This window comes from Mirounga angustirostris, unplaced genomic scaffold, assembly GCF_029215605.1.
Source record: "Mirounga angustirostris isolate CCGP_5_RB_7025 unplaced genomic scaffold, mMirAng1.0.hap1 SCAF_10, whole genome shotgun sequence".
Taxonomy (NCBI): domain Eukaryota; kingdom Metazoa; phylum Chordata; class Mammalia; order Carnivora; family Phocidae; genus Mirounga; species Mirounga angustirostris.
Genome location: NW_026991718.1, coordinates 77,066,558 through 77,091,430, shown reverse-complemented (window position 1 = coordinate 77,091,430; position 24,873 = coordinate 77,066,558). Strand labels below are relative to the sequence as shown.

Below are 24,873 nucleotides of genomic sequence, written 5' to 3'. Positions count from 1 at the left end.
CGTAGGTTCCCGCAAGACTCCACTCTTATCCGGGACCGAGACTCCTACAAGGAGTTCCTGAACTTCTGGACTTAATCGGACGATGGCATTTTCGCCCTCACATATACTGAGTCTTGGGAGGCCCGAACATATCCCCTAAGAAGGTTCCATAGACGAGCGGCCGCCGGGTGAAACGCACCGGCCGTTTGCCCCCAAGGTGAGCGCGCTTCCCGTGGTGCAGGTGCACACAATCCTTAGCAGACGTTTAGGAAACGGAACATTCAACCCAGGAACAAGCAAAAATTAAAATCATACTTTGAAAATACAGATAAGCAGAAAGAAGAAACTACTAACACCCTCGCAGACCTGTTCTGGCATAACTGTATAAATATGCAATTATAGACTCTCGCCACTTACCAGCATGTATTTTATTTTGAAGTCTTTAAGATACAGAGAGAGAGCATGAGTAGGGAGAGCGGCAGAGGGAGAGGGAGAAGCAGGCTCCCCGCGGAGCCAGGAGCCCGATGTGGGGCTGGATCCCAGGACCCTGGGGTCATGACCTGAGCCGAAGGCAGATGCTTAACCAGCTGAGCCACCCAGGCGCCCCAAGAAGTCTTTAAATTTTATTAGAAAAAAATTCTTAAGTGAAAACTATTTTAATTCAATAAGCCAGAACACGTATCAGTTCATATTCCTCAGCTGTAAAAGCAAGCATTTATAATTTGCTTTAAAAAGAAAAGGTATTAATTGGGTAGAAAACAAAAATTAAACAAGAATTCTCTAATCTCATATAGAGTTAGATCTAAGCCTCCCCATGTCGCCAAAATCCAAATGCAGGCAATAGTTTGGAATAAAAATAAACATAAAACTATTTTTAAAGTTCAATTTCCTTACTGACTTTTTATTTCTCCTCTGAAAAGGAATTTATTAACAAAACACTTTTTACTATTTCTTCAGATAAATAGAAAAAAAGATTGACCTAACCCTAATATAAAATTAAAGCCAAGAAAATCAAACTTGTGGAAATGCAAAAATGTTTTTATATCTTATTTTCTAAAATTAGGGTGACCAATATACCTGGTTTACCAGGGACAGCCCCAGTTTACACCAGTTTGCTAGTTATCTAGCAAAAGTATAAATAAGATCCCCTTTACATCTCAAAAGTGTTCTCAAAAGTGTGCAGATGGCCCTCCTAGCATTAATCAGGCCAAGAATGTTTTTAAATCATAAGCTTTAAAAAAAGAAACAAACATAAATTCACAAATATTAAAAAAATAGACATCAGTCCAATTTCAAAAATTCATTTAGCATAGTAATGAACACTGAATGAAGATCAGACTTCCAATAAACATTTGTCAATTGACTGGCATGTAATTCAGGATACTTTTAAAAGAATAATCACGTTTCAGTATAACAAGGAGTGGGGCCCCAATTCCACTGTAGAGTGAACATTATCAAGAGAAAAGGGAACCAAGCTTGTTAGTATATATCGTGCTATGCATTCCCTAAGCATCACGATGTGATAGAAGAAAGTATCCTGTAAGTGTGCTGGGAGGAAAGTATCCTTTAGAAGCTCTCAACATGAGGTCCCCAACCAGCAGCATTAACATATTCTTCAGTAATTCTAGACATGCAAATTCCCAGGCCCCACACTAGACCTGCTATATCAGAATCTCTGAAAGTGGGACCAAGCAATCTGTATTTCAATAAACATGTGGACCTAGATAATCTATATACAATAAATAAGCTGATTTAGATAATCTACATACAATACTTGAGAGCTGAGCAGTGTTATTTTTGGGACTAGAGCCAACCAACTTGAGAATTTATTTTTGGGTCATTAAATACAATATATTTATATTTATATGTGTTTTCACTAGAGAATATATGTAGCCTTGAAAACCAACAGCCCGGCTGCCATAATAGCTGTGAAAAACAGTGGCCACGCAGCTACTAGAAGGGGCCAAGGGATTTAGAGCACCTCGAAGAGCTCTATCCCCAGAGACATGTCACTATTGGACTCGAATGGCAGCTCACTGGAAAAGCTCTGTTCTTGGGGCTTGATTTTAACTGACTTGACTCAGAGCTTACTCTCTGTGAATGGTCCTACCCACAGAGCATTTGGTAAAAGCAACACTGCAACTGCCTAAGATAGTGATACCAGTTAGAGTCAACAAGAGACTGACCAAATAACTTAACAGGAAGTAATCAGGAATTGCTATCCTTTAGGGGACTTTGGAAAGAGCTGACATACTTCTGGGAAGATTCTAGAACCTTTAGATTCTGGGAAGATTCTAGAACCTTTAGATTCTGGAAATCTAAAAGGACACACACAAAGGGCGTCGCGGTGGCTCAATTGTTAAGCATCTGCCTTCCACTCAGGTCATGATCTCAGGGTCCTGGGATCGAGCCCCGCATTGGGCTTCCTGCTCAGCAGAGAACCTGCTTCTCCCTCTCCCTCTGCTGCTCCCCCTGCTTGTGTCTGTCTCTCTCTGTCAAGTAAATAAAGTCTTAAAAAAAAAATAAAAGGACACACACATGTGTGCAAATGTACCCATACTCAGGAAAGACTTGAGAAGACCATAATCTCTCACTTTTGGCTGACTTCAAGGCTTTGAACAAACAAGAAGTGAAGACTCAGGCAGAATTGTAAACTGCCTGCCTAAGGATTGAAGACATGCCTCAACATATACACACAACCTCCCCATAAAGGCAGAAAGACATATTGGTTCCAGTGTTTGAGAATATCTTTGTCTAATCATTAGCAAATCATTAAGCTAACCAAGCCAGGGTTTCAGTGGCTAAAAATGACAAAGAACACAGACTTACAGAATTATTCCCATAGAGTTACTAAACAAACAAAAAGTAATAATAAACTTTGGGGTAGAAGGAAATATGATTTCTAGAATTGCCCTATTATATTAAGTGTCCAGTTTTAAACAAAAATTTATGAGACATATAAAGAAACAGGAAAGGACCTAAGCTAAAAGTTAGTGAATAGAATGTCCATAAGAAAACACAAATGGACTTACTAGACAAAGACTTTAAGTCACTTATTATAAATATCTCCAAAGAAAGAAAATATATTCAAAGAATTAAAGGAAACTATTTCTCAAAAATTAAAGAAAAGTACAAGAGCAAAATAAAGAGAATATCAATAAAGAGATAGGAATTATAAAAAAGAACAAAATGGAAATCCTAAAATTAAAAGGTGCAATAACTGAAGTAAAAATTATCTTAGAGAAGTACAACAGCAGGACTGAGCTGGCAGAAGAAAGAATTTGCATTTTAGGATAGGTCAATTGATATTGCCTAGTCTGAGACACATAAAACCAAAAGAATGAAAAATTTGAACAGAGCCTCAGAGATTTGTGGGACACCATCTAGTATATCAACATAGACATACTGGAAGTCCCAGAAGGACACAGAAAGGTACATAAAGAATATCTGAAGAAATAATGGCTAAAAAAATCCCAATTTGATGAAAAACACTAATCTATTTATCCAAGAAGTTCAATAAACTCCAGCTAGGACAAACTTAAAGAGATTCACACCTAGATACATCACAATCAAACTATCAGAAGCCAAAGATGGAGGGAATCTTTTTTTTTTTTTAAGATTTTATTTATTTATTTGATAGAGAGGGAACACAAGTAGGGGGGAGTGGGAGAGGGAGAAGCAGGCTTCCCACCGAGCAGGGAGCCTGATGCGGGCTCGATCCCAGCACTCTGGGATCATGACCTGAGCCGAAGGCAGATGCTTAATGACTGAGCCACCCAGGGGCCCCAGATGGAGGGAATCTTAAAAGCACTGAAAGAAGCAACTCATTATGTACAAGGGATCCTCAATAAAATTCAGAGCTGTCTTCACACCAGAAACCGTGGAGGCCAGAAGGCAGTAAGATCACACACACAAAGTACTGAAAGAAAAAAGCTGTAAATATAGAATTCTATATTCAGCAAAACTCTTTCAAAAAAGAAGGAGAAATTAAGATATACCCAAATAAAAAACTGATTAATTCATTGCCAGCAGAGCCACCCTATAGGAAATACTAAAGGGAGTCCTTCGGGCTGAAATGAAAGGACACTGGAGGGTAACTCAAGTTCACATGGAGGAATAAAAACTAAAGGCAAATATAAGGTAAAAGTCAGTTTGTAACACTTCTCTCTGATTTAAAAGACAACTACATAAGACAACAATATAATTTGATTTGCTGGTATCATAATATGAAAAAGATATAATGTATATGGCAATAATAGCATAAAGGAGTGGGGATAAAACTGCTTGATTGGAGCAAAGTTTGTGTATACCAATGAAATTAGGTTAGTATTAATACAAACCAGGTTCTTTCAAATTAAGATGATAATTATAATTCCCAGGACAAACACTGGGCATAGATATAGATAGATATAGATATAGCTACAGATTAAAAGAAAGAAGGGAATTAAAATAGTATACTAGAACATAGCTATTCATCACAAAAGAAGACATTAATAGAGGAACAAAAGATGGGGTGCCTGGGTGGTTCAGTTAGTTAAGCGACTGCTTTTGGCTCAGGTCATGATCCCAGGGTCCTGGGATCAAGCCCCGCATAGGGCTCCCTGCTCGGCAGGAGGCCTGCTTCTCCCTCTCCCACTCCCCCTGCTTGTGTTCCCTCTCTCGCTGTCTTTCTCTCTGTCAATTAAATAAATAAATAAAATCTTAAAAAAAAAAATAGAGGAACAAAAGAGATGTAAGATATATAGAAAACGAATAGCAAAATGGCAGGCATAAGTCCTACCTTATCACCAGTCATATTAAATGTAAATAAACTAAACATTCTAATCAAAAGGCAGAGATTGGCAGATGTATTTTTTAAAAATCCAGCCATGCGCTGTCTACAGAAACAAACTTAAAATTCAAAAGTATGAATAGGTTGATGGTAAAATAATGGACAGAAGTATACCATGGAAACACTAACCAACAGAGTGCTGCAGTGATTACACTAATATCAGACAAAATAAACCTTAAAATAAACAAAAACTATAAACAAAGAGGAACATTTTATAAGAGGGTCAATCCATTAGGAAGATATAATAATTATAAGGATCATGCATCAAAACACATGAGGCAAAACTGACAGAATTTAACTAAGAAGTGGACAATGTAATAATACTAATTGAAGATGTCAATACTCCACTTTTTGTGATGGATAAAACCATGAGTCAGATCAACAAGGAAATAGAAGATATGAACATTATAAATCAACTAGCCTTAACAGATATCTATAGGATACTCCACCCAACAGTATCAGAACACACGTACGAACTACTCAATTATATATGAAATGTTCTCCAGGATAGAGTATGTGGCAAGCCATTAAGAAAATTCAGTAAACTGAAAAGGATTGAAGTGATACAAAGTATGTTCTTTGATCACAATGATGCTAAAATAAAAATCAACAACAGAAGGAAATGACAGGTAAGGGTAAATTAAACAACACAGCCCTCAATAACTAAGGGATCAAAAAAGAACTCGAAAGTGAGAAAATATCTTATTTTATTTTATTTTACTTTATTATTTTTTTAAGTAGGCTCCATGCCCAGCATGGAGCCCAAAGAAGGGCTTGAACTCACAACCCTGAGATCAAGACCTGAGCTGAGATCAAGAGTCAGATGGATGCTTAACTGACTGAGCCACCCAGTCACCCTATGTTTTTATTTTATTTTATTTTATTTTATTTTATTTTATTTTATTTTATTTTATTTTATTTTATTTTATTTTATTTTATTTTATTTAAGTAGTCTCCATGCTTAGCAGGGAGCCCAACATGGAAAGTGAGAAAATATTTGAAGAAAAATTAAAATAAAATCTTAGCGTACCAAAACGTTTGGGATGCAACTAAAGCAGTGCTTAGAGGAAATTTTATGGCTGGAAACACCCATATTAAAAAAGAAGAAAGAACTAAAATCAGTAACCTAACCTTCGTCCTTTAGAAACTAGAGAAATAAAACCAAAAGAAGCAGAAGGAAATAATAAAGATTAGAATGAAAACAAATGAAATACAAGTAGAAAAACAGTACAGAAAAATCAATAAAACTAAAAGTTGGTTCTTTAAACGTATTAACAATTTTGACAAACCTTTACGTAGAGTGATCAAGAAAAAGGAAGAGAGAAGATTAAAATTACTAAAACTGGGAATGAGAGGGGTGCTTGGGTGGCTCAGCCAGTTAAGCATTTGCCTCCGGCTCAGGTCATGATTTCAGGGTCCTGGGATCAAGTCTGCTTCTCCCTTTGCCTCTGTCCTTCCCCCCTGCTCTCTCTCATTCTCTCTCTCTCTTTCTCTCAAATAAATATAGAAAATCTTAAAATAAAATAAAATTAGGAATGAGAGAGGAGACCTCACTTCTGACCTTACATAAATAATAAGGATTACAAAGGAAATTCTGAACAACTTTATTTCAACAAACTACATAACTATGGAAAATTCTGGGAAAGAAACAAAGAAATGAAACAAACTAAAGAAATAGAAAATCTGCATAGACCTATGACCAAAGAAGAAGAAGAAGGAGAAGGAGGAGAAGGAGAAGAGGAGGGGGAGGAGAAGGAGGAAGAATCAGTAACTTTAAAACATTCCATAAAAAAAAAAATCCTTTCTCATGGACTCTGAGAAACAAACTGAGGGTTCTAGAAGGGAGGGGGGTGGGAGGATGGGTTAACCTGGTGATGGGTATTAAAGAGGACACATACTGAATGGAGCACTGGGTGTTATACGCAAACAATGAATCATGGAACACTACATCAAAAACTAATTATGTAATGTATGGTGATTAACATAACATAATAAAATTTAAAAAAGGATTAAAAAAATCCTTTCTGATGGCTGAGTAATAAGGCTGAACATCTACCATTTACATTGACATAGATGGAACTGGAGGGGATTATGCTAAGTGAAATAAGTCAATCAGAGAAACAATTATCATATGGTTTCACTCATATGTAGAACATAAGGAATAGTGCAGAGGACAATAGAGGTGGGGGTGGGGGAACTGAATGGGAAGAAATCAGAGAGTGAGACAAACCATATGAGACTCTCGATTCTGGGAAACAAACTGAGGGTTGCAGAAAGGGAGGTGGGTGGGGGGATGGGGTAACTGGGTGATGGGCATGAAAGAGGGCACAGGATATGATGAGCACTGGGTGTTATACTGAACTAGTGAATCATTGAACATTATATCAAAAACCAATGATGTACTATACCTTGGTAATTGAATTTAAATTTGAAAAATTAAATTAAAAATCCTCAGGCCCAGATGTCTCCATTAATGAATTTTAACACATATCTAAAGAATCCTTTACAAACTTACAGAAACTAGAAGAGGAGAAAAAACTTCCAAACTCTTTCTATGAGGCCTGTATCGCCAAAACCAAAACCAGACATAGACATCAGAATAATAATAAAAACTACAGCCCAATATCTCTTAAGAATATAGATTTTAAAATCCTCCTAAAAATACGCTAGCACACTGAATCTAGTAACATATGGAAAAGGTTATACACTGTGACCAAGTGGGATTTATCCTAGGAATACAAGGTTAGTTTAACATCTAAAAGCCAATTAAGGTAATATAGTATATTAATAAAAGACAAAAAACACATGATTATCTCATTAGAGGCAGAAAAATCAATTGACCCAATTCAACACCCAAAACTCAGAAAACAAGGTATAGAAGAGAATTTCCTCAGGTTGACAAAGAGCACTTTTGAAAACCCACAGCTGACATTATATTTGATGAAAGACTGAGTGCTTTACTCCTAAGACCAGGAACAAGAAGACAAGGATGTCTCCTACCACATCCATGCAACATTTTCTTAGAGATGCTAGCTAAAGCAAGAGAGCAAGGAAAAAAAATGAAGGCATTCACACTGAAAAGGAAAAGTAAAACCATCTCTATTTGCAATAACATTATCTTGTATATAGAAAAGCCTAAGAAATCCATTTAAAAGAATTAGAGTAAACCAGATCAGCAAAGATGCGGGATACAAGATCAGTATTTTTTTTTATAAAATAGCAATGAACAACCTGAAAATGAAATTAAGAAAAGAACTCCATTCAATATAGCATCAAAAGGAATAAAACACTTAGGAATATATTTAACAAAAGAAGTCCAAGACTTCTATGCTGAAAATCCAAAACAGTGTTCAAAGAAATAAAGAAAACCTAAGTAAATGGAAAGACATCTAGTATTTATGGATCAGAAGACTCAGTAGTTATAAGATGGCGATATCTCCCCAAATGGATCTACAATCCAATGCAATCCCTATCAAAATCCAGCTGCCTTCTTTGCAGAAATGGACAAGCTGATCTAAAATTTTTATGAAAATGGAAGGGACCCAGAATAGCCAAACCAATCTTGAAAAGGATTAACGAAGTTGGATGACTTATCCTGACCAAAAATTACTTAGGTCATCATTTTACCCTAAATCCTTTAGTGAGGTTATGTCATATTTTTTAATGCAGTTAAATTCCATCGTCACAATCATCTTTCCATCCTGGGATTGTCCCACATCCTGGTTGATATTTTACAATCTGCATACATTAAAGGTCACTCTTTGTGATGTACGGTTCTGAGTTTGGACAGATGCATCGAATCCTATACCCACCACCTCAGTACCACACATCACTCTAAAACTTCCACTATGTGTCCCCTTTGTAATCATATGTTAAGTGTATTTTTAACTTTATAAAATATACCAAGTTGTTGTCCAAAGTAGCTGTACCATTTTGCATACCTACCAGACAATGAACGAGAATTCGTGGTGCTTCACAACCTTGAAAACATTTGGCATCGCCAGTTTCTTGTATTTAGCCATTCTAATAGATGAGTTTTAGGAAAGCAATTCTTTTTTTTCATAAAGATTTATTTATTTATTTGAGAGAAAGGGAGGAGGAGCAGAGGGAGAGGGACAAGCAGACTGTGCTGAGTGGGGAGCCCCATGCGGGGCTCAATCTCACAACCCTGAGATCATGACCTGAGTTGAAATCAAGAGTCTGATGCTTAACCTACTGGGCCACCCAGGCGCTCCAGAAAAGCCATTCTTAAACTCTGCTTTGCAAAGAATAGGTGTACATTTAAAAAACCAATTAATGAATGATGTTGATTATATTTAAAGAATAAATGTCTAAGGAAAGAAGTTTCCCCCAACAGGAGCGATTATTAACAGAGTAAATTCATACTTTAGCATGAAGAGCAATGCCCTCACACAGGAGATGCTTGAGGAATGATCCTTTCCCTTGTTCCCATCCTGCCTTTTGTCAGGGATTTCCGCATTCTCCAAAGGAAGAAGCTTCAGGACAAAGGAAAAACCGTTGACGTAGGCTTTCAGACATCAGTCAGTGGGGAGAGGGTCTTGACCGCCTCGTCTAAGTACATCTGAGGTAGGGCCTCCAGTCTGCAGCAGATATTCTGTCAGCCAAGTCCAAGATGTCCTTCCTCTCTGTCTTCCCTTTCCTAGGACTCTACTCGGCAACAGTTAGGGACGAGTCCTCTTACGTAGCCAGAATAGCAGCAGATGGCCCCGGCAGTGGCGGTTGGATCCAGCCTCCTTTGGGAACTTCTTCTGGGACTCCTCAGGACCAGTCCCACCACACAATGCCCCTTTTCAGATAATGTCCAAAGTCCTACCTTTTCCAAACTCCTCTGAGTTCCTACATTACCAGTAACCGCCAGCAACAGCCCCCCTTCGGAGGTCTGAGTTGAAGCTCTCAGGGGCTCTCCTCTGAGCACCCCTTCTCCTTTGCTCCCCCAGCCCTAAGGGTAACAGCTGCTTTCTGTAGTTACTCTCTCTGGATAACCTCAGGGCTCCCTTTCTGCTCTCTCAGCCCTCCGACGCCCATTCGATTAATTCCCTCTATTAAATTCTCTTTGGTCAAGAAATACCTAACATATTATATTTTTACCTAATTTGTTTTTAAATTCTGATCTGTAGGTTATGTCCTTTTTTCTATTAAAAAATGCTGCAATAAACATTTGTACATGCCTCTGGGTACACATATCTGAAATTTTTTCCTATAATATGGAGCCAGATAGGGTTGCTAGGACACAGGTATGAGAATCTTCAATTTTACTAGACAAAATTCATGCTCTGAACTTCAAAGAAGCGTTTTTATTTTCCATTTTGTTCATTACATTACATCTTCCCTTCCTCAGGGTATTACTAATGGCCCTGAGACCAAGAGGGAACTGTGTTGGCTTCTATTTCATAACATCCTGGAAGAAGGGTCTGAGATGGACCCGAGTTTGCTGATAAAGCTATATTAGATCCCTGGTCCTGTTTTTTTTTTTTTTTTTTTTTTAAAGATTTTATTTATTTATTTGAGACAGAGAGAATGAGAGAGACAGAGAGTACATGAGAGGGGGGAGGGTCAGAGGGAGAAGCAGGCTCCCGGCCGAGCAGGGAGCCCGATGCGGGACTCCACCCCGGGACTCCAGGATCATGACCCGAGCCGAAGGCAGTTGCTTAACCAACTGAGCCACCCAGGCGCCCCGGGAAAGTAACATTTAAGAAGAGAAAGAAGGAATCGGGAGAAACAAGTGACAGAGGGAACAGAAGAATTTTTTTTTTTTAAGATTTTATTTATTTATTTGAGAGAGAGAATGAGAGAGAGCACATGAGAGGGGGGAGGGTCAGAGGGAGAAGCAGACTCCCTGCCGAGCAGGGAGCCCGATGTGGGACTCGATCCAGGGACTCCAGGATCATGACCTGAGCCGAAGGCAGTTGCTTAACCAACTGAGCCACCCAGGCGCCCCCCTGGTCCTGTTTAACTTCGATAGTTGGTAGCATTAGATCTCTGAGGGCCAATGCTTCAGGGAGATGGAGCAGACGTCTCTCTTGATGAATCAATTGATTTACAAATATTTCCAGACACTTTTTATACTGGTTACTGACAAGATACCCTTTGTCCAGCTCTGTGTTGTTCCTTGCTGTCTAGCAGCTTTGGTACTTTCCAAGCTTGAGACACTGGGATCTTTGCCAGGCTGGGTTCCCCAGAGCCAAAGTGTCCAGTCCTCTCATCCAAGGTCCTGCCTCACCTCCCACCTCCCTGGAATTCTGCCAGGGAGCCTGCATCCATCCACACCTAGAGGGGTGCTCACCAATATTTCCTTCCCTTCTTGTCTCAGGGACTGTCTGTTCTGAGAAACACATGCACAGACACACACACACACACACACACACACACACTTCCATGAGCTTAGACTCCCACAAAAGGCACCAAGAGAAGTTGTCTCCCTGTCTCCCAGCATGGCTCCCTGTGGCTGAACCCAGTGCAGTGGGAGGGACGGCCTCCAGTGGGCAGCCACAGTGGCTGGGAGAACACAGACCTTATCTCAGGTTCCGAGACACTGAATAGGAGTCCTGAAAACAGCCGGAGACTCAACCTCCCAACAATCTTGGCAGCTGGAAACTAACTAGATGAAACCAAATTCATTTATTCCTCAAGGAAAACAATGTGATGTTTTCTGCACCCAAGGGGTTTCACAGGCTATCCGCTCTTCACCAGCGCCTGTTTTACTCACTGCCTTAGACACATATCCCAGAACTAAATCTCCCCTTTGATAAAATATGAAGAAGGAGTCATTCAATGTATTTTTAATCCACGTCTCTATTTTTCCTGTGCAAATATAAACGTATGTATAATTAATCGTTAAGGCTTTTAAAATATATGCATTTTGAGAATACATTGCTAGTTACAATTTGTTGGTGGTATGAGCTTGGATCACATCTTCCTTTAATAGTCCTTTTAAATTCATTTTAGAAAGTTAAAATGGCTAAATGATCCATAATAAAAACCAGAAGAGACCCATATAAATCCAAAATACATACTTGAAAATGCAGCACCTTTTGTATGAACTACATTAGGGCCTAGTTATGGAGCATATGGATTATAACATCAGACCATAGAAACTTCAAAGTTCCTGAAGCAAAATGGGGCATTTTTTTTTCTGAGAAGAAAGAGGAAGCAGAAGAGAAGTCAGAAGAGAAGAGAAGAGAAGAGAAAGACAGAAGGAAGGAAGGTGGGGGCAGGGAGGGAGAGAGGGAGGAGGAAAAGAAAGGAGAAAGAGAAAAGAGAAGGAAACCTTCACATACAGCTTCTCTGTATCAGAAGAATGACTCACCTTTGGATAATTTACAATGTGTATTTAAGTGAAGGATAGGCCCTTAAGGTTATAATTCACAATCATAGAGCCCAAATATAGAAATATCTTATACAATGATAATGGAATTCTATTTACTGGATAAAAAAAGTAAAAAGCGAGGTCCTGTCCTGCGCACACTTCCGCCTAGATGAGAGCTTTGCCGCTGGATATAATTCCAAGGGAGAGTGAGGCTTCCTCTTTGAATGGAGAGGCAGTTTGCAAAGATACCGCCTCAAGGTCTGATCTTCTAAAAGTTCTAGTTGGCAGCTTTGCTTGACTAAGGACCCCCACCTCCAACCTGAAAGGCTCTCCCCTGAACATAACTCTCCCCCTCAAGCCAGAACAGGCTGCCCCTGTTCCTGACTCAGGAACAAGGGGAGAGGCTGTCTTCAAACCCCTTTGGTGAATTAGAAGGAGATGTTTCTTTCCCTCATAGAGATGTTCTTTTCTGTGAAATCGATTCCGGGTTCACGGGGGCTGGATGGCAGGGGGTCTGGGTTTGCTTCAAAGGCTCGAAGTGACCTCAAATGGGGCGACTTGGCTTCATCCCTTATGCTTATCATAGCACGACCAAAGGCCAGGATTTCTAGAATCCCAAAGAGCACGCTAGGAGAAATGAGATTCAGAAATGTGCCCTAGACTGTCTCATGTAAGGTTGAATTTGAGATCCCAGGTTGTACTTCTAGCTTCTGTTACATCTCTCTTATCAGAAGGTGGTGGCATGGGCTGTGCGAGGGGGTGGATGACTAACTAATCTTCCATTTACAAGAAAATAAAGTTCAAAAGTCTAAAAATTCCCCATGGATTAAAAAAAATAAGGGTTCTGTGCGCACACTTTTGTATTCGTGGACTGGGGACACCTCACACTGTACCAAACCCTGCCCCATGCAAGTGTTCCATGGGGATATCACAATAACCTGCCACTTAACTGGGGCTGACATGATGAGACCCCTTCCTAAATGAGGAAACTGAGGCTCTCTCCCAGGGCCACATGGCCTACAAAGGGTAAGGAGAATGGGAATGCAACCTCACCGAGTCCTGGGCGGTTCAGCTGCGGCCACTGTGCATCACACCAACAGCTGACTCTGGGAAGGAGGACATGCACGGACCTCTGCCTTTCACTCTTGTTTGGTCTCTGTTTTCTCAGCCTCCCCAGGAGCATCCCCGTCAGACAGAGGGTCACTCCCACAGATCTTCACCCGGCTTTCCAGGTGACTGAGACGCTGTTTCACTTTCATCTGGGTGGCATTATACTCAGCCAGGAGCCGTGCAAACCTGGTCTGCAGGGCATCCAGGGAGGACTCCAGGTGCTCCACCTTCTCCTCGATATCCTTGGGGTCCGCCCCGGCCTTGACCATGTCCTCATCAATCAGGTTGTCCTTCATCAGGATCTGCCGTCCCTTCTCCTCCAGGACCTTCTTGGCTTCTGGGTATTCAGTGAGAGCCTCCATCAGATCATCCTTGGAAAGGCAGAACAGGTCTGAGTAGCCGATGCTCCTGATGTTGGCTGTCCTGCGGTTCCCTGACTTGCTCCCCTTGATGTTTAAGATGCTGATCTCCCCAAAGTAACTCCCATCACTGAGGACCACGAACTGGGTGATCCCATCATCAGCCACCACAGCCAGCTTGCCCTCTTTGATGATGTACATCTCCCTCCCGATATCCCCCTTCTTGCAGATGTAATCCCCTGGGCTGAACACTGCCGGCCGCAGCTTGAGCACAAGCTCTACCAGCAGCCCTGCCTCACAGTCTTGGAAGATGCGGACCTTCTTCAGAGTCTCCAGGTGCACATTGATGGCGATCTCGGCCCTCAGTTTGTCTGGGAGACTCTTGAGCACCTCCTTCTCATCCACCGTCTTCTTGTTGGCCCACAGGTAGTCAAACCACTGGATTACCCGTGTCTCCAAGTCCTTGGTCACCTTGCGGAATTGCATGTACTGCTTAATAGAGTCAATCTTGGCCTGGAACTCGGCCCGTGAAGCATTCACGTTTGAGATCATGGAGCCCACATTGCCAACAATGGTGGCAAAAATCAGGATGCCCACTAGGAAGTCTATGACCACAAACAGATACTCCTCATCTTTCACAGGGGGTGGGGTCTCCCCGATGGTGGTCAGGGTCAAGGTGGACCAATAGAGACTGTAAATGTACTTCCTGGAAAGGCGTCCATACTCTGGGTTTGAGATGTTTGGATACACCCAGGAATCTGTCCCAAAACCAATGAACTTGGAAATGGCAAAGTAGATGCAGGCATTCCAGTGGATGATAATGAGGATGTACAAGACCAAGTTCCCGATCCTGAACAAATTGGGGTAGTTGGTCCTTGTCTCTGTGCGGTCGAAGAACTCAAAGAGCCGGGCAAACTTCAGTAGGCGGTTGAACCTCAGTTCTGGGTAGTTTATACCCAACTTAAAATAAGCTAGGTCTGTGGGGACCAGGGACAACATGTCCAGCTTGAAGTGCATGGTCTTTGTGTAATTCTTCCAAAGCCTCTGGGCATCCCTGACCATCAAGCCTTGCTCAAGGAAGCCTAAAGAAAAAGATGGAGGTCACTTGGTCATTAAAGAGACTGCTTTTTTTTTTTTTTTTTTGACCGTGGCCCACAGGAAAATATTTTACACTGTAACTAAAGAAGACGTAGTTATACATACATGACAGAAACAATTTCAAAAACCACATTTACCTCTTACTACAAAAATGCACTCTGATATTTTCTCATCTATGATATTCTGACCTATTTTATTCAGTTAAAAATGTAGATTAATTGGCTAAATTTGAATGTGGACTGCTGTTAGATGATAGCAAGGAATGATTATTAAATTTTAAAAGATAAATAGATGTGTTAAATATATATATTTAAGTTTATTTATGTAATGTCTACACCCAATGTGGGGCTTGAACCCACCACGACCCCAAGATCAAGAGCCTCATGCTCTTCTGACTGAGTCAGCCAGGAGCCCCTGGACATTATATTTTTAAAATGCATCCTTTAAAGTTAGAGATACATGTTAAAGTGGTTACTGTCTGAGACTGGCTTTAAAATACTCCAGCCAAGAAAAGGGTGTCAGGGGAAGAGATGAAACAGCAAAATGTTGGTAAATGCTGAAGCTGGGTGAAGGTATATGGGGATTCATAATACTACTGTCTCTGATTTTGTATTTGTTTGAAAATATTAATGATAAAAATTGTAGAAGCACATGGCCTATCAAACTGATTTCACCAGCCACCAATGGACCATGACCTGCTTTTTAAAAACATTGCCTATGGAAGCAGTAGCTCTCCTTTCTGGCTGCACATTACTGTCATCCCAAGGGCTCTGAAAACATATGCAGCATCAGACTGGTCTGGAGCCGAGCTGGACATCGGAGAGTCATGAGGCGTTATTACTGGTAAAATCAGTCAAGTAGGCTGAGATTTGCATTCTTCTTCTTCTTTTTTTTTCTAAACATTTTCAAACATGCACAAAAGTAGAGAGAATGATATGATGAATGTCTTTTAGAGTTTGGTAAGCATCAGACTCATACTGAGGGTTCTGTGAAACCCAGAGTCTAGGCCATCCCCACTGCTGGTTCCAGAGGTCTGGGGTCTACTTCTAACAAGTCTGGATGACGCTGCTGCTGATCCAGGGTCACACTTGGAGGGCTAGATGGAGGCAGGACTACCCCCTTTGTGAAAAGCAAGCATCAAGTTTGTGATCACATGGTAGGGACACCCTGCCTCCCACGCCCTAATTTTCCGTTTCATTCTTCGGTTACCATTGTGTTTATTGAGCCCCTAGATCATTCCACAGCCCTCCTAGCACCTTGGGACTCCTCCCTACTTCCTTAATAATGTCCTCTCTTGATTCTGGAGATTTTTTCCCTTTCAAGTATGACCCATGGCCACTTGGTTTCTGTGCCTACCTGCCTTCCCCCCCGAGGCTCCCTGCTGATCTTAGATTACCAGCGATAGTACCAAAGCACAGACAGGGGTGGGACACCTGTCTGAGTGGGGGTGACTTGTCCCACTGAAGCTTGGTTGAAACAGGAATAGCTGGCTCAATGACTCAGGCCACCCGTGGAGCTCTCGTGTCAAGGTGGGCTTATGTGACCACGAAGTGGCAGACCACCAGGACTAAGTTACTCAGGCAAGCCTCAAGCTGCATATTTGAGGTCTTCTTCTTCTTCTTTTTAAAAGATATATTTATTTATTTAAGAGAGAGTGCACATGGGCAGGGGGAGCAACAGAGGGAGAGGGAGACAAGAAGACTCCCTGCTGAGCGGGAAGCAAGACAGAGCTCGATCCCAGGGCCCTGAGATCATGACCTGAGCCGAAATCAAGAGTCAGATGCTTAACTGACTGAGCCACCCAGGTGCCCCAGAGGTCTTCTAACTTATGATGCGGGGCACTGTGGAGATGCAGGGAGTGCCAGTGGGGCACTTTGGGCCAGGCACTCAGCATCTCTGGACCTCAGTTTCTAAATCAGCAAGATGGAGATAATCATGCCTGCACTTCCTGTCTCATGCAGCAGTTCTCATGAGAAACCAAGAGGTGTTTGAAATGCTTTGCATACCAAGAAGCCACAGGGAGGCTTGCTGCTGTGATGTGGTGTTTCTATTGGCAACTATGGCATGGCTTTCAGCTCAAAAACCTTGAAAGTGACGAGCCGGGCCCCTGCCAGCTGATGTGATGTCTTCGTGCAGATTAGAAAAAGATTTTTCTAATTTTCTAATCTTGGACCCCTTGTCTGAGGGTCCAAGCTGAATGTCCTTGGGGACATTCAGCTTGGACCCTCAGACAAGGGGGGCTCTTAGCCCCCACTCACACCCAGAGGTGATCTGAGGGAACTCATCCTCCACTCGGGCCCTGTTTCTGATTTCATTCCTCCATACATCTAAAACCACGGAGTAACATGTCTTGGATCCTCCGACTGTCCGGGAAAAGGAACTCCAAGATTGATGGAGCTCTCCCTCCTGTTTCCCGCCATATTGAACTGTCACTGCAGGAGGGGTCCTTTGAGAGATGACAGTTTGGCCTTATTTCACAGGTGATACAAATGAGACCCAGAGAGACAACTCGACTTGCTCAAGGTCCCATAGCTCGTTGGGACAGCAGAGACCAGAACCCAGGCACCCTGACCTCTGCTAAAGGCCCACTGTAGAGGAGCTTGAGCAGCACCATGCCCTCACTTTTGGGGCTTCCCCAGACCTACGTGGGCTCCCGTGGTCACGGGGAGGTGATGCCCACTATTCTGGAACTCCTGAACCTGCCCTGTGGTCCCCGTGGTCCCCCTCCTGATGCACGAGGGGGGCCTGTGGCCTGGCCCAGACAAGTGCCTGGGCCTGGACCTGCTCACCTGTCCGGGCTCGCACCAGCACATCCAAGCCATAGAGGACATCTGCCGAGTAGTCCAGGACGAGCCACAGCATCACGTGCTCAGACTGCAGGTCATCGAAACAGGCCCTAAGCAAGCGAGGGAAGGAGTGCGCACATCGGGGGGCTGGTCCGAAGCAGGCACCAGCTCCGGGCTGAACACGGTGGCGTTCATCTTGGTATCAGCCCTGCCTGCAGGGTTTGTGCCCCAGCATTATCTCCCCAGGCTCTGAGGAAGAGACCCAGCTCTGAGAAGCTTTTCTGCCCCAAAGAGTGAGCCCTGTGGCCTCTCAACAGTAAGCTCCGGGATGCCAGGAGGGACAGTTCTAGGCCTCACTGGTGGAGTCATGTGCGGAGACAGAGCACTTGCCCGTTCTGGGGCCAAATGCCAACAAAACTAGAGGAATTTCTCAGAAATTAACAACGGAACAAGCCAGTAAATATTTTCTGCTTTCTAGATCCTTAGGCTCACTATTTCTCATACAGACAGTATCCCCTAAATACCCCTCTTCACCTCAAAAGAGCAGCAGCTGGGGCCTATGTCCCCACCCTGCAGCTCCTCAGCAACCTGAACCCCCTGATGCCTCCTCAGAATGGCAGCTTGCCTGCAGCCCCAGCACCCCCACTCACACAGAAGCAGCTTGCCCACCTACCCCCATCCTGCAGGTGGGCTAGCAGCGGCCCAAGTTCTCCCCCTTCTCACGCCCACACTTCCCCTCAGAAGAGCAGGAGATGCCTCCACCTTGCTCAGATAACCCCCAAAGCCCCCACTTACACTCAGATAGTAGCATGTCTCCTCCCCTTCCCCAAGAAGCAGCAGCTGTCTGTCTTGCAGGCTTGCTCAGGATTGTCGCAGAGTCCCCTTGCCTTCCCCGCACCTCCTCAATCCACCCTCAGAAGAGCCGCAGCTCAGCCCACATCCTTGTCCTGCAGGCCTGCTGGGAAGGGCCCTGAACCCCGTCACTTACTCTCAGGGAGTAGCAGCTCCCCCCTTAGCCTGCCCTGAAGCTTGCTTGGAAAAGCCCCACAGCCTCTTGTGTACTTCCAGAAGAACAGTGCCTTGCCCCCCTGTCCTCCAACTGCTTGCTCAGGAGCTTCCCCAAACCCCTGCCCCCTCAGAAGGGTAGCCTCTCCCTCCCCCTCCGGAGCGCCCAAAGCCTCAGCTGCCAAGGGAAGGCCCATGCTCACCCCTGCAGGCCTGTCTCATGAGCTGGCGCAGCAAAGCCCAGCACTCAGGAAACATGGCCTCTTGTCCCTGCATCCTTGTCTGGCACCTCACTCAGATAGGCCACACAGACTCCCACCAACGCCATCAGAGGAGAGACAAGGTATCCCTACCTCTCTGTCCTACAGACTTTCTCAGAAATGCCCCAAAGCCCCTGCTTGTCCACAGACAGCAGCAGCCGGCCCTGCCTCCCTGGCCTGCAGCTTGCCCAGGGATGCTCAGAGGTCCTGTTTGCCCTCAGGAGAACATAGCCCCTTGGCACCCCCCATCCTGTACACTTGCTCAGGGAGCCCAGACCCCCAGCCTACCTTCAGAAGAGCAGCATCCTGCCCCTGTATTGCCATACAGCAAATTTCCTAGGAGACCCTAAAACCTCCCTCCCCTGATCCCTTATTAGAAGAGTTAGCAGCTCACCCTGCACCTGCCTCCTACAGCTTGCTTAGGAAAGTTCCAGAGCCTCCAGCTCTCCCCAGAAGAGCAACAGCTTGCCTTGCATCCCAAAAGTACATTTGCAGGGAACTTCCCGAAGCCCACATCTACCCTCGCCCTGCATCCCTGTCCCGCAGGCCCTCTCAGGAGCACCCTAAAGGCCCCGACTGCCCTCACAAGGGCAGCAGCTTACACCCCAGCACTGCAACTTGCCTGGGGGGGCCCACAGCCCACAGCTTACAGAGAACTGTGCCCTTCCCTGTGTCCTTGTCCTGTTGGCTGCTCAGGAATGCCCAACCCCCACCCACTGCCCCTCAGAAGAGTAGCTACTCGCCCCTGCATCTTCCTCCTACAGCTGGATTAAGAATGTTCGACAGGACCCTTGCTGTCCATTACAAGCACAAGTCCTCACCGGTGCTTCAGAGAACTCTGATGGTGCTCTTTTAGATCCTCCTTATTGATGGAGAAGTGGGTACACTCAGTTGGATGGTGGCCACGTGGGGCCCAGAAATCCAGTCCCCTGAGTGGGACCCAGAGCTCCGTCTTGAGGCCTGACTGCCCTCACCCTTCCTGGCCCCGCCACCCTCACCCCCTCCTTGTGTGGATACCCTGCCCCCACCCCTACCTGCACACCAGCAGACACCAGTTATAGAAGACAGGCAGGGCAATGACAGTCAACCAGCGGTAGTACATGTTGCTGGAGGGGTCCACCACCACGCTGTCCTTGTTTCTGGAAACATCGACACACAAACAATGCAGCGTGTTGAAAGATCACATCGTTGGACAGTCTTCAAGATTCAGCTTAGCTTAGAGGCCCTATGGCAACTGCAGGCTAAACTCAAGAGACACGTCCTGTCAGTCTCGGGAGTCACATGGGGTATCCCTACATGGGGGGACAGGCTGGGAGAGGGCAGACTCTGGAGGTCCTTCCCTCCTAGTTCAGCTCCCCAGGGAGCCACAGCTGACAATAAAATTATGGTGATGACATTCCCATGTGCCCATGGTATCACCCATGTCCTTCAGCATGCTGGGAATCAAATGCAGCATGGTAATGTTGGAACCATCTGGGGGAGCTCTGTGAAAACGCTGATTCCCAGGGCCCACCCAGAACCCTCCAGGGCTGGGGCTGGAGATGTGCTTTTATACACTGCCCAGTGGTTCTGAAGCAGTGCATTTGGGCAGATGATCTGAAGACTCATGTCCAGGCGCTTGGATCCTGTCTCTCCATCAAAAACCAGCTAGCCTGGGAATCATCTAGGTTATGTGGGCCAACACTGAAGGAAGCAACAGCTTAGGGTGCTTTCTGTTTTTATTTTCAGGATTTTCTGAGGATTAGAGTTTAGAGGTGGTACTGGAGATTCTTCGTTTTCTTTAGGGCCATGTGTCTTCTCTCCCACCCCATATGCCCCACAAGCTGGCCTAGGCCTGCAGAGCTGCTGCCATGCCCCGGAGGAGACCCCGGGATATCTTTCTGCCTTTGCCTTGACTCAGCGGGTGCAAGATCAACAGCTCACTGACAGGGCTTTGGAATGTTCCCAGTGCACATCACCACTGGGTTTGGAGTGAAGTTTGAGAATATAGTATTTCCTAGTGCCCAGGAGTAGGCCTCAGCTTACCCCGACTGTGTAGACAGGCAAAGAGAATGTGGGGTGGGGGTGCGCAGGAGCAGGCTCACAAGGACAGCCCCTAGTTGCTCACCCAAGGCTGCAGACAGCCCTCTGAACCTATAAGCCCCCTCTGGGTGCTCAGAGCTGGGGCAGGACTCTCCCTGCAGAGTGGGCCCCTCACACCGTCTCAGGAAGCCTGATCCCCACCTGGGACCAACTCTGCTCCCACAGCACTAAGCAGCCCCTCTCCAGGGCCGACACCAAGGCCTGACGACGAGGTTCTCAGACTCCCAGGACCCAGGGAGGGGCCAGGCCTGCTGTGACCTCTGCACCCCTTCATTGGAGGCAGCTCTTCTCAGTACTTACTCCTCTTGTTTTGAGCAGTTTTTCTCTTTCTCTTCCTCTTTCTCCTTCTCCTCCTTTTTTGCCTTGTCACTGGATGATACAGGGGGACATTTAGCAATTTTCATAGGCCAAGGACACTATTACCACAGTGGAGAGGGTGGGCAACAGTCACAAGGAGGAGAGGGCATGGTGTAGGAAATGGATAGGTCTAGCACCCTGGGGTGAAACGAGGTTACCGATTTTATTGCTTGGTGGTTTAAGGTAAACCACCCCTTTAAAGCGTATACTGTATACGTTAAAGTATACATAGTGGTCCAGTTTAATGTTCTACAATTTCTGACCGACTTTCACGAGCCCCTAGGAAGTCACAAAGAGCTTGAGACCAGAGACATTTTGAGGTAAAGGGAAATGAACCCACATCCACTCCGGAAAAGTCATTCGGAGTTTCGGAAGTTACATGTTCTGAAGGGAAGGGCATGGCTTGTTGGCTGGTCTCAAAATCCACCTGTGTATCAAATGAAAGCCTGGCCCTCAATGAGGAAGCCAGGGAAGGAGAAGGGAAGCAAAATACATACAGGCAGGAACAGGTCTGCCATCGAATGGCAAATCTTAGAGTCGTCTGAGGAAAATGCTGCCATGTTCGGACACTTATCTAGACATTGCTGGACGGTGAGGCTGGGGGCTGCATAGCCCCCACCCACCTACATCTGCAGGGAGGTCCTGTGAGGGCAGATGTCTCCTCAACACATGGCTTGACTCTGCTTCCTCTTTACGGCACATCTTTATGCGTTAGCACTATTATAAACCTTGTCTGTTAATAGTTACACGAGTTCTGCAAGGCAGGCTTTATTGCTCATGGAAGGGTTGAGGAAACCAAGTGGAAAGGTAATAGACCCTGCCTGCCTCCGGGGAACCCACCAGAATCATCCACAGGCCCCTCTGATCCCTCTATTCCGCATCCCGGAGGAAGGCCCCAGTTGAGAATAAGCACCTGTTAATTAAACACTCATTGAAAAAGACCAATATACTTTACACAGCACTTCCTAAGGAAGTAATCAAGGATGGGTGCAAACATGCATACAGAAAAGTAACAACCACCATTATTTCTAACAGTCAAAAGCATAAGCAATCTAATCCTGCAACAGGAGGAGATTCGTCAACACTGGAATTCTATGAGGCCCCTCAAAATGACATTGCCCAGAACCACTGGGCAGTATTTGGTGACACGGGGAAACATTTCTAATATTTTTCCAAGTTAAAAGCAGACTGCAATTAAAGCTCAGAATAATAGCTGCATGAGCTTTGTATTGCTTCCAGAACAAACTGTCACCAGTTATGGCTTAAAACAACCCAAACTGCAGATCTGTAGGTCAGAAGTCTGGTATGGGTCTCCCCGTAGTGGACTTGAGGTGTGGGCAGGGCTGTGATCCTTTCTGAGGATTCCAGGAGAGAAGCTGTTTCCTGCTCATTTGGATTGTTGGTGGAATTTAATTCCTTGCAAATAGAGGACCAAGATCCTCTTTTTCTTGCTGGCTGTAAGCCGAGGGCATTCCCAGCTTTTAGAGGCTGTTGCAACCTTGGTTCACAGCATCCTTCTTCTATGGTCAAAGCCAGCAATAGCAGGTAGAGTCCTTCTCCAGATGCCATCTCTCTGATTCTCTGCAGCTGGAAAGATTCTCCACTTTTAAGGATGCATGTGATTAGACCAGGCCCACCTTGATAATCCAGGATAATCTCCCCATCTCAGGGTCCTGAAATCTAATCACATCTGCAAAGTCCCTTTTGCTGTGTGAGGTAATGTAGTCATAGGAGGTGAGGATTAAGGCATGGACATTTGGGGGAGTCATGGTGCCACCTACCCCAGTCTGTCCCTCGGCCCTCAAACATTTACATCCATCCAATGGGCTAAATGCATTTACCCTCATTCCAAGACTCCCCAAAATTTCATCCCATTAAAGCATCAACTCAGAGTCCAAAAGTCTCATCAGCTCAAAAGTCCCAAATCTTATCATCTAAACAAGGTAGGGGTGAGACTCTGGGTGTGAGTCGCTCTACTTGTGAACCTGTGAAACTAAAACAAATCATCTGCTCCAAAGATACCATGAGAGGGCAGGTATAGGATATCAGTTATAGATATTCTAGTTCAAAAAGGGAGAAGAACAAAGGACAAGAGAGTGACTGGTCCCAAGCAATTTTGAAATCCAGCAGGGCAACAGCCATTCTGTCTCAAGGCCTGAGATAAATCCTCTGTGGTTTTCATGCCTCTGGGCTCAAGGCTCTGCCCTTCGAGCTATCCTTTCTTCCTCCTTAAAGGGAGCACCTGTCTGTTTGTAGCTGAATATTCTAATCAACCTGTTTCCTGCATCTAGAATTTAGTGGTCCCACAGTCTCCCTCCATTTTATGCTGTTTCTGCCCCTTCAGGTCCAAGCTGGCCATGTTTCAGCTGGCAGAAAATCTTCCAGAACATTCCAGGTCATGTGTATCAGAGGGATTCACCATGCTAGACAAGTGGCTCATCCACAGATCTGTCTGAGAAATCCCTTCTCTATCTTTGGCTTCTGCTGGGATGGCAGAGGCAAGCTATGAGTCACACCCTTCATCTCTTCAGGGAGCCTTTTGTTGAATTCAGAACTTTGGATCTTTCTGAGGTATTAGCAAAAGGTTGTTCAGCGACACCCTCGACGTTTTCGCAAAGCATGCTTTCCTGACAGTTTTTAAAATTTAGTATCTTTTCCATGTGAGTAGGCTGAGGATTTCCAAATTCCTGAAGTCCTGTTTCCTTCTTGTTTACCATTCTTCCCTCAACGTATCTCTCTCCTCTTGGGTTTTACCATAAGCAGCAAGAAGACACCAGGCTGGACCTTCAACACCTTTGGCTGGAAATACCCACTAAATATTCAAGCTCATTGCCTACAAGTTCTGCTTTCCACCCTTCCTGCAGGACATAATTGCACTAAGCTTTCTGCCACCGTAAAGCAAGAATTCCCCTTTCTCCAGTTTCCAATAGCTTGCTCCTCAGTTTTTTGCGAGTCCTCACCAGCAGCATCCTTAAAGCCCTGGATCCCTACTAATAGTCTGTTTACAACCATTCAAGCAACAAGGTTGCTTCTGAGCCCTCATCAGCAGTCTTTAATGTCCTTATTTCTACCAACAACCTATTCAAACAGTCTAGGGGTTTTTTTGTTTGTTTGTTTGTTTTTGTTATGCTCCTCAGAATTCTTCTGGAGTCTTCTCCGAAGCCACTCCCACATTGTTTGGTATTTGTTTCAGGAGTAGCCCCCTCCTGGTATCAAAAGCTTGCATTACTAGTTTTCAATTGCTGCCATAACAAATCACCGAGAACGTAGAGGCTTAAAACAAGCCACATGTGTTATATTATAGTTCTGTAGATCAGAAGTCTGGTACAAGTCTGATGGGACAAAAATCAAGGGGCAGGCAAGCTGCGTTTCTTTCTGGAGGCCCTGGGGGAGAATGTGTTTCCTGCTCAATGGGGTTGTTGGCAGCGTGTTCCATTCCTTGAAGCTGTAGGACCAAAGTCCCTGTGTTCTTGCTGCTGAAAATGGAGGGGGCTATTCCCAGCTTTGTGAGGCTGCTGTATGCCTCACCTGGTGTCCCCCTTTCTCCTTCTTCAAAGCCAGCAATTGCTGGTTGGGTCCTTCTCACATTGAAAATCCCTCTTGTTCCTCCTTCCATCTCATCTCACGGACCCACTCTTCTTCTCCCCTTTCTGCTTTTAAGGACTCATGTGATTATATT

The 24,873-nt window shown here is 44.5% G+C and overlaps 1 protein-coding gene across 1 annotated transcript in view; it reads right to left on the bottom strand.

Moving 5' to 3' along the window:
* Nucleotides 1-8,825: 8,825 nt before the first annotated feature.
* Nucleotides 8,826-24,873, bottom strand: part of CNGA3 (cyclic nucleotide gated channel subunit alpha 3) — a 51,606-nt gene continuing 35,558 nt past the window's right edge. Inside the window, exons 5-7 of the mRNA XM_045885137.3 lie at nt 19,790-19,894; nt 17,494-17,600; nt 8,826-14,688 (exon numbers count right to left, since the gene is read on the bottom strand). Of these exons, the coding sequence (XP_045741093.1) occupies nt 13,277-14,688; nt 17,494-17,600; nt 19,790-19,894 (1,624 nt within the window). The 3' untranslated portion in view covers nt 8,826-13,276. The remainder of the gene's footprint in view (nt 14,689-17,493; nt 17,601-19,789; nt 19,895-24,873) is intronic.